Raw genomic sequence first — 10,629 nt, 5'->3', positions numbered from 1 at the left:
GGCGGTTGGTCGGGCCTCCGCGGGCCGGTCACGAGCCCTTGTTGTCTTCGGCGTGTGGGGGGTAGGACTAATCCTAGCCCCGCCTTCTGCACCTCTCTGCGTCGGGCAGGAAGCTGCCCCCGCCCCTCACACGTGCAAGCTCAGCTCAAGGGCGGGACTTTGCATGGGGGCGTGAAGCACCGGACTCGAGCTGGGGCTCGTGCCTACCCCGCCTCTCCACCCAGGATCCCTGAGCTGCAGAGTTCTGAACATCCCCAGGGGCGTGCGACTTTGCTCCGAGGACGTGGGCACTCGAGAGCTTCTTTTCGATGCACTGTGTCCAATTGCCCTGGATCTCTTTAAGTTCCTTGGGAGTATTTTTCTTCACCTCTAACGTCTCTTCAGGACTTGAATTTGGATGTTTTGCCAGGCGAAGGGTGGTTGGCTACCCCTTTCTGCACGGTGGGGAGGGGGAATTGTCAGGAAGCGCTCTGGGACAAAGGAAGGGGATTGGGGAGAATACAGATCTGAATTTCTCAGTGAAAACCATTCATGCAGTCATTTGTTCATTCAGTAAATACCCAGTGTGCTAGGGATTGTGGGCAGGGACCTTTTTACTATCCAGTTGGTGGACCCGCTTGCACCCATAATCTCAGGCTGTAGGGGTGGGTGCTATGACCCCTCACTCTGGGAGTATAAATGCTTTGGGAAAGTGGTCGCTTCTGAGAGATGGAGCCCTGAGTGGTGAACAATCGATGAGAATTTTTTTTTTTCTGGTTATACATGTACATTAATTATTAAATACACATTTCTTTATGAATCATGTTGGGAGAAAAAATCAAAAAAAGATAAAAATCACAAGAGAATAAAAAACAAGAAAGAAAAGCAAAGTGGACATGGCGTATGTTGCTTTACATTCATTCTCCATAATTCTCTCTCTGGATGCAGATGGTGTTTTCTGTGCAAAGTTTATTGGGATTGCTTTGGATCAGTGAGCCGCTGAGAAGAACCAAGTCTGTCATAGCCGGTCACAGCATGGGTCTTGCTGTTACTGTGTATACTGTATTCCTAGTCCACTTGTTTCATTTAGCATCGATTTTTTTTTTCCTGAGGCAATTAGGGAAGCATCAATTCTTGTAAATCTTTCCAGGCCGTTCTAAAATCAGCTTGTTCATCATTTTTTATAAAACAGTAATATTCCTTTACTTTCATAAACCACAACTTATTCAGCTATTCTCCAATTAATGGGCATCTACTCGTTTTCCAATTCTTTGTCACCACAAAAAGAACTGCCACGAAACAGGACCTGTAGTAGCACTGCTGGGTCAAAGGGTATGCACAGTTTGATAATTTTTGGGGCATAGTTCCAAATTGCTCTCCAGAATGGCTGGATTCTTTCACAACTCCACCAACAATGCATCAGTGTCCCAGTTTTCCCACAGCCCCTCCAACATTCATCGTTATTTGTTCCTGTGAGTGTTAGCCATTTTAACTGGTCGGAGAGGTGTGAAGTGGTAGGAGGTAGACTTTTAAATGGTGGGCTGAAAGCCTTTAGCTCCCCCTTCCGAGGAGTGAGTTGATCAAGAGACATAGGGTTCAAAAGCTGTCTGAATAACAGGAGCAATCTCTACTCATATATCCACTTAAATTGAATATTGGGGGATAGGGATGGGATGTTTCAAGAGCGTGAGCCTAAAGCTTTCTGGGCAGAATTCACCTAGATCAGATTCCCTTTACACTTCTATCAGAAATAAACATTCCCAGTTGGGTGGGATCCCAAGATTGAGGAGAATGCTGGCAGATGGTGAAGGCAGTCTTATCAGTCCTGTCCCTCAGAAACTGGCTGACTTACAAGGGCTGGTTCCTAAATGAGGAAATAAAGGGGAAAAAACCTCAGGCCTAGTTTAATAATTGGTTATTAATAATAGAAAAATAATTTCTCTCAATGGCAGAGGCCCAATTTTTTTTCCTGAGTTCTTCCACCTTTAAAATAATCCTTTAAAAAGTCTTTGACCTCATTAGCAGCATTAGAGGAGGAGCTTAATACAAATTATAAAAAGATTAAAAAAAATCCATAAGAACTTTGAAAAAGTATCATCTAAAAAGTAAAGGTCATGCCAGGGGCAGTTCAAAGTAGATTTGATATTAAAAATAACCACGATAATGGAATACCACCAGGAACATCAAATCTGTAGCATGATAATAGCTCCAACTGCCATCACTGGTCCCTAGCACAGGTATGAGTCATCTATCAGGTCTCAGATCCCAGGCAGGAAACCTATCCTGGGCCCTGAGTTGATATTAAGACTCATCACCTTGACTCAGTGTTTTTCATACCACCAGTCAAAACTCCCCTTCATTACTTCTTGGTAATGTTATATATGGCTATGATTTTGGAACACCATAACTTCTGAGGAATCCTAGTTGCAGTAACCTAAACGACAATGTAGAGATGCATAGTGGATGGAAGTAAGCTGCAAATATTTCAAATAATCCTCTTCTTGTAAGAATTGGTGTTAGGCTATTTCAAAGTCCGATTCTTTTTTGTTCAGCAAAACAACTGTTTGGACATGTATACATATATTGTATTTAATTTATACTCTAACATATTTAACATGTATTGGTCGACCTGCCATCTGGGGGGGGGGGAGGGAAGGAGGAGAAAAATTGGAACAAATGGTTTAGCAATTGTCAATGTTGTAAAATTACCCATGTATATATCTGGTAAATAAAAACTATTAAAAAAAAGAAAGAAAGAAAGAAAGAAAAGAATTGGTGTGAGGGATTTGTTTTGGTGTAGTCATATCATTTATCAGTAGAAAGAACTCCAAAGTAAGAAATTCCCCTTTTAAAATGCAGATAGGCTAGTGTTATACAATATAATAGTTCTATATAAGTCACTTGGAGCACTGGGAAGTGAAATGATTTACTTTGTGTTACATAGTGAGTATGTATCAGAGATGGGACTTCAACCCAGGTTTTTTCTGACTGTCAGATTGATTCTCTACATATATCATGCTGCCTTTTGACATAAGGGAGATAATTTATAAAATGTATGATTAGAAAAGGAATTGGGTCAAGCAGGAATTGGATTCAGGAAGACCTACATTTGAATCTTATATCAGACAAATCACTTATAATTTCTCTGAGCATTAATGAGAAGGTCCTGAGGGCATTTTGTCAATTGTAAAGGACTGGATTGTTCCTATTGTCATTACCATCATCATTATGATTGATTGAAGGATTTTAGCTGGACAGCTCTAATTTTGAACTGGAACCCATAGAATGTAAAAGGGTGTAGAGCTTCTAATGTGGTGGGTATGGAGAACATAGATACAGGATGAGAAGGCCTGGAATGGTTGCTATCTACATTGTTGGTAAAAAGTAGTAATCACATTGATGAGATCATAAATAATTGAAGAACATATTACATTTAAAATAAAATAATTTTTTAAAATTAAATGTAAGAGGTTAAAACTGTTTGAATGAAGGAGGATGGAATTAGGAGTCAGTAGATCTGAATTCCATTGAGTTCTACTTCTTACTCACACACTGTATAACCTTGAGAGAATCTCTTTATTTCCATGCTCCTCAGTTTTTTCCTTTCTAAAATGTTATCTAAGGCACTTTCCTATTCAAATGTTCTCTGATTCTAAACCTGGTCAATAAACTAGAGACAGAGTTTTAAAATATGGACTGGATGGTATTTACTGATTATAAATTTATAACCTGTTATTACAAATAGTGAAGAAGCTGAGTTCATTGCTACTGTTCCAGAGGAATTACAGAGCTAGTTAAAAGCTTCCATCCAAGTGGGATGACCTGGTCATCTCTAGAATAAGGTTGTCCTACTCATATCCATGGGTAACTTATGGTACTGGCTAGAAATAAAACTTACTCAAAAGAAATTTAATTAGCTCAGGTCTGTAGAGCAAGGGACCACTGCTACTTTAGCACATCATTCTGACAAGTTGTTTCATTATGGTGTCATGCTACCTTAGATTTGCTTATCAAGTGCTTCTGCTAGCTTCTTGCTATTGTAATTTTCCTGAAGTCTCACAGAATCAGATAATTTGAGATTTGGAAGAAATCTCAGCAGCTAGCTAGTTCAATTTATACATAAAAGAAATGCCCACTAGGTCATACATTACAAAGGGTTATTCAGCCTCTATTTGGAAATCTCCAAGAAGGGTGAACCCCCAACCTTGAGGCAATGCATTTTACTTCTAGACAATCTTAATGGTTGGGAAATTTTTCTAGACTTCACACCTCAATTTGGCCTCTTTGAGGTTTTCACTTAGTTCTGACCCCTGGGGACAGACAGCAGCTTTTTCTATACTGGAAGACAGTTATCATATCCCACATGAGAATAGCTTGACTTGTCCAATTATTTTAACTAATCATTGTGTGGGTATGTCATGGACTTAAGGCCCTTCAACATCCTAGTTGCTTTCTGCACACTCTCCAACTTATCAATATTTTTCTGAAACAATGGTACAAAGAACAGAAAACAATATTTCAGATAAAGTCTAATGAGGGCAGAGCATAGTGGACTTATCACTTCCCTATTCCATTATTGAAACCCAGGATAGCATTGACTTTTTTTTTTTTTTTTGTCAAATCCACTAACATTTCCAGATCTTTTTTTTTTTTTCAGAACTGTTATCAATGCCTCTATCATTTTATATTTGTGAATTCAATTTAGTGTGGGGTGGGGTATCCAAGTGTAAATCTTCACATTTATTCCTACTGAATTTTATCTTATAAATTCAGCCTTTTAGATCATGAGTTTGGTATCTATTAGCTATCCCTACCAGCTTTGTGTTATCTTCAAGATTGAAGAGCATATCCCCTATGCCTATATATAGTTCAATGATAAAAGTATTTTTTTTAAATTTAATTTAATTTTTTATTTTTTTCTGAGACTGGGGTTAAGTGACTTGCCCAGGGTCACACATCTAGGAAGTGTTAAGTGTCTGAGATCAAATTTGAACTCGGGTCCTCCTGAATTCAAGGCTGGTGGTCTATCCACTGCACCACCTAGCTGCCCCAGTGATAAAAGTATTAAATCAAAAAGGACAAATACAGATTTCTGGGACATTGTTATTATTGACATTGAACCATTAACACATGTTTTTTGAGGACAGGTTGTAGGGTTCTTCTAGGGCATTGGATCTATTCTTCTTAAGACTCCATAATCTCTTATCTAGTTTTAGCACTGGTGGTTGTTCAGTTCTATTTTTTTGCTTTAAATTTGGATATCCAGAATGTTTAAACTTTTGGAATATACTTCCCTAGCCCTTAATTAAGGATTTGTAAATCTTAGGCTTAGGTTAGTAATTTCCCCCTATTTATATTGCCCAGCTCAGTCATTCAGTTCAATCCAATTCAATTTAATTCAATTCAGCCAGATTTTATTAAGTACTTTCAATGTGAAAGGCATTCTGCTAGGTCCTGGAAATACAAAGTTATGTATTTGATTGACATAGGTCCTATTCTCAAAGAGCTTACAATCTAATGGGGGCAGGGGTTTGGTGCAAATACACAAATAACTCTTGTACAAGGGAGCATGAGGTAAGTACAAAGAAGAAGTCTGAACAGAATAAAAATGTGAGGAGAGAAAACATTTTTATTTTGGGATATGCAGCAATGCTTCAAGAAAATGTAGCTTCTGAGTTGGGCCTTCCAGGAAGGGAAGGCCTCTAATAGATCAAGTTAAGGGAGAGTTCATTCCAGATATGAGGTGTGGAGTAAACAACTGCATGTTGATGAGAGAGAGTTCAGGTTCATTAAAATGCAAGGATATATGAAGGAGAGTAATGTGAGATAACTTGTCAGATAGTATGGAACAATATACATGGCCTTGTGTGCAAGGTCAGCAATTTATATTTTATTTAACATTCAGTAGGGAACTGCTAAAGGTTTTAGAACAGAGGAGTGACATGATCATAGTAATGAATTAGAAAGATTATTTAGGCAGGGATATGAAGGACAGGAGAGTGATAGATTGGGGGCAGGAAGAGCAATTAGGAAGTATCACATTTTTTCGGTGACAAGAGATGAGAGCCTAAGCTAGATTATTTCCAATGGAATCAGAGGAGATGCTGGAAGCATCAGGAGTTAATTTCTGATAGTATGTTTGAGAAGCTAAGATACACAATGGATAGAGTATAGGGTTTGGAATCAAAAAGAATCTTCTTTCTGAGTTCAATTCTGGCCTCAGACATTACCAATGTGACCCTGGGCAAGTCACTATTTGTCTCAGTTTTCTCATCCCTCAAATAAGTTGGAAATGGAAACAGCAAACTATTCAGTATCTTTGTGGGGAAAAAACACCAAAAGGGGTCATAAAGGGTTGGATACAACTGAAAAAAAAAAAACCCCAACAACTAAAATTCTTCATCACTCCAAGTTTATAAGCCTAGAAAAATTGTAACTAGGATGGTGCCATTAACAGAAATGGAGAAGTTAAATGAAGGGTTGTATTTGGGGAGAACATGAAATATTGAGATTGAGATACCATCAAAACCTTCAGAAGAAAAAATATATTAGATAGCTGGAAATAGAGGATTCTGAGAAGACTTGGAGAATTGAGATAAAGATTCAGGAGTTATTTGCATGGAAATAATTAAATTGAAGTTGATAAGATCACTAAGAGAGATTAGAGTAAAAAGAGGGATTAGAACAAAGTTTACAATCTGCTGTTACTTACATTGTTGGACAGCATGTTCTGGAAAAGCTTTGTGGCTTAGAGGATGGTTAAGGCTCAGTAAGAATTGACTGAGAAAGAGTAGCCAGAGGAGAGAGAAAAATCAGAGGAGTACATTGTTAGAAAAGCCCAGAAAGCACAGGGCTGAGATCACACTGTTGACTGCTACAGAGATCAAAGAGGATTAGGACAGAATAAACCATTCTAGTGATAAAAAATTATCAGTTATTTGGAGAAAGCAGTTTTGTTATCAAGGTGAGAATGAAAAACTGACTGCAAGGGGGTCAGTAGTGAGTGTGGTGGTGAGCAAGGGGAGGGGGTAAAATGGGGTCTGCTTTTTCTCGGGCACTTTGGCACTGACTGGGTACAAGGAGGATATGACAGGAGTTTGAGGAGGTGGTAAGTGAAGGGAAAATTGTAAAATGGAATGCTTATTTAATCCCTATTCCACAGGGTTTTTTTCTTTTGAGGAAAGTTCTTTGAAACTTTGAAGTTCTATATAAATGAGTCATTGTTCATTGCTATTATAGGCTGAGAATAAGACATAGAGTAGAATAAATTGAAGATGTATTAAAAATATGAAGGAGCAAAGTGACAGAGGAGACAGGAAAATGCAATGTTGATGGTAAATATGAAGGAATGAGCTGAGAATAAAGCAAAATAGAAGTATTAGGAGAACACTGAAAAGAATAGAAAAGTGGAAGAGGGAAGTTGAGGGATGTCTCTTTAGAAATTATGAGTAGAAAATAGTATTGAGCACTTAAGGAAGAGAAGGTTTGTGGGTTTGTGGAATAGCCACTGTGGAATGTGAGAAACAGTAAGAGAGAGATGAAAGGGTTGCCATGTAGTAATGCTGGTCCTTCTTGTCATTCATTGCCCTAAATTAACTGACTCTAACTTGGAACAATCCTTCCTCATGCTACCAAACACCAGGTGAGACTCTTCCCTACTTCCTAAAACTGTTTTCTCACTCCCTATCTGTAATCTTTGATGCTGTGGCCTTCGGGAAGGTCTCTTGCTCCCTTTGTCCTCTCTTCTATTTTTTCCAGCTGGTTTGCCTAAAATATATACCTTGTCTAGATGAAATAGTTTCTTCTGCCTGAGTCTGTGTAAAAAAAAACTAGTGTGGGCTTCCATACAGCTCATTATATATCCTTTTCCAGACTAATTTTTTCTTCTTTTTATTCTATGCCCCACTTTGTAACTTTGCCTTAACTCCCCATCTGACAATTAAACTGATAGAAAGATTTTAGGGTATTTTATTTATGGAGAAAATATTATCAAAGGCTTTGAGTTATCTTTTTTTGCTTCTAGATGCAGGACTTAACTACTTCCCTATTTCAAGGTGGGGAGTCAGCTCAGGTTTGGCAAAGAAGAGAAAGAAATAAGAGTTTCCATGAAGATGTTAGATACATAGTAAGATATTTGGATAGAAAGAAACGAGCACACAGGGGTAAAATGGGGCCAGGGGACACCGTCTTGGATTTAGAGGCAGTAGCAGAGATGATTTTGTCATATGAAGCTAGAAGATACTGAGATAGTAACAGTCTGGAGTTCTCTTTGAGCCCTTTTTGTATCTAGAGATCCTGTATTAAGAGGTTTCTCATCAAGTGAAATGGGTCACTTCACTCAGGAGGTGAGGAGAACCTTAAAGAAGGGCTCCAGAAAACCTCTAAAAATAGATGAGTTGGATGTGGCTAGCTCTTGGAAAACAAAAACTAATAGATGACTGAGTGAAGGAAGAACCCAGTGAAGTTAAGCAAAGTTCTCTTTTTCACTTTTCCAGTGAGTGATTTTTTAATAAGATTTTTTTACAAGTCTTCTCATTGTAACTTTCTGTTTCTCATACCATGTCAGTTTTATGGGGTTACTTATAAAAACCTTTAGAAAAATGTCATAGGACTGTGTAAGTTTTCCTAAGTCCAGGAAATGAATATCACAGAAGCAGGGATGCTGCTTTTCATCTTCTGAAAAGGGAAAGAGGCAATGAGGAATAGTGCTTGAAGTGAATAAGGTGGATGCAAGAGAGTTGGCTCATTAGCCCCTTCAGAAAGAAGAAGGAGGGTGGCAGCCAAATGAAAAATATCCCACCCTGCCCCTAGAGAGAGAGGGAAAAAGGAAGGAGTGGCAAGGAGAAGCTGATTCTGAGGATGGGGCAGAGCCATGAACAATGACAAATATGATTTCTTTCCCATTCTATTACTCTAGCCCCAGCAAGCCATACTGACCTGTCCATTCCCAGAGAATTTAAACAATAAATGATCACTCAAGTATGTACAATTTCCTGTGAAAATAATTTTACTGAAGACAACAGTGCACAACACACATTGGCTTCTCATCTTTCCCAAGAAATAAGAGTTGAAAATGGCTTCATGGTAGGGCTCTCTCCATTCTAGCCAGCTCTATGGCCCAAACTTCAACAGTCACCTCACCAAATCAACTTCACTTCCAATTCCCAGGGATCTTTAGGCTGGAAGGATCAAACAGCTATCTCCCTCTTCTGCTATGCACCCCAAAAGAAATAATGCCCCTACCCAATTCACAGGAGACAAATCCTAAGGGGCCGCATTAGCCCATATGGTATGTCTCTAGAAGAGCCAGGCTTTGCCTCTATAGTGCCACAGTACTCTTCAAGTTGTTCCCAGAGAGAGGGTTAAGTATAGGGAAGAAGTCCAGAATTTTGGAGAAAGAGGGAGGTTTATGGTGATGTGGGACTTGGAGAGAAGTGGGGCAGGGATCACTCAGAGAAGAGAAAGGTAGTTATGTTACTGTGAGGCTGCAGGGGATACTGAATGAGGTATTTAATTTCCCTCCTCATGCTAAAGACAAACCAATTAGATCTCTAAGAGTACAGGGATAGCCCCTTTTCTTCTCAGAGGCCCCATACTAAGCTTTTCATCTTTCTTCCTAAGGTCCTGGGCTTGGCTAGGGATGGCATCAACATGCCCATACTTGACCTGCCAGTTGACCTTCTTCAATAACCAGTGCTTCTCTTTCGAGTAGGTTTTTTTGGGAAGTGGGAAGGGGGTGGGGAGCAAAGGCATCAGGCCACTCCCGCCTGGGTCCCTACCTCAGACATTTAGGTTGGATAGTAGGAGCCCCCTTCCCTAATTGCTGAGAAGTGAAGGGGCCGAGGAGAAAGGGCGCTCTTCTTTTGGCAGGTTTCCTAGAGTCTGAGCCTTCCCTCCCAAATCAGGTGCATGGATAAGAGTTGGGGGTATCTTAGTGACCCCAAGGAGCTTTCATTTATATGAAGAAAAGTTATCACCAAAGCCAAACTTTGCCCTTGATTTCATGTTCTTTCCTGAAGTGATGAGTGCCCCAAAGCCATGCTGGTGGGCAAAGGCATAGGCTGAGCGTCGTGAACTTGTGCGTCTCAATCTCATCCGGGGTGGCGGTGGTAGAGAGTACTTCATGCATTCACGGATCTTACTGAGAACCTGGAGTTTAAGAGCAAGGGGTAAAAGACAGGAAAGAAAGGAATAAAAGGACTCACAGGCAGTATGAGGCCCTAAGTAGGTCTTAAGGGCAGCACAGACCAGTTAGACAGACACAGGTAACTGGGGAAAATGAATCACAGATTACAGGTGTCAGGTATTGGGATATGATGAAAAGAACAATGGATTTATAGTCAGAGGACCCAAGTTTCAAATACTTCTCCTTAGTACTTGTGCGACACATGCCTTGCACTTCACAAATGATTTTTGATTGCTTGATCAATAAGTCCCTTAGCCCCTCTGGGCCTCAGTTTTCTCATCTGTGAAATGAGGGGGTGAGTATTAGATGATCTCCAAGGTTTCTTCCACCTCTAAATCTATTATCCTATGATCATATAATGCTAGGGATCACCTGGTACAATCCATTTGTTTTACAGATGAGGCGCAAAAAGGAGAAGTGACTTGGTATCCGAGCCAGGATTGGAAGTCAGGACTGCTAATTTC

At 39.7% G+C, this 10,629-nt stretch overlaps 1 protein-coding gene across 2 annotated transcripts in view; it reads right to left on the bottom strand.

The window, feature by feature from the left end:
- Positions 1-8,973: 8,973 nt before the first annotated feature.
- LOC141550070 (phospholipid-transporting ATPase FetA-like) overlaps positions 8,974-10,629 on the bottom strand; it is a 131,326-nt gene continuing 129,670 nt past the window's right edge. For both annotated transcript variants that reach the window (XM_074280286.1, XM_074280287.1), the window contains one exon: positions 8,974-10,128. In XM_074280286.1, coding sequence (XP_074136387.1) covers positions 9,931-10,128 — 198 coding nt within the window. In that variant the 3' untranslated portion in view covers positions 8,974-9,930. The remainder of the gene's footprint in view (positions 10,129-10,629) is intronic.

Source organism: Sminthopsis crassicaudata, chromosome 1, assembly GCF_048593235.1.
Source record: "Sminthopsis crassicaudata isolate SCR6 chromosome 1, ASM4859323v1, whole genome shotgun sequence".
Classification (NCBI taxonomy): Eukaryota; Metazoa; Chordata; class Mammalia; order Dasyuromorphia; family Dasyuridae; genus Sminthopsis; species Sminthopsis crassicaudata.
This window is presented reverse-complemented; position numbering and strand designations above follow the sequence as displayed.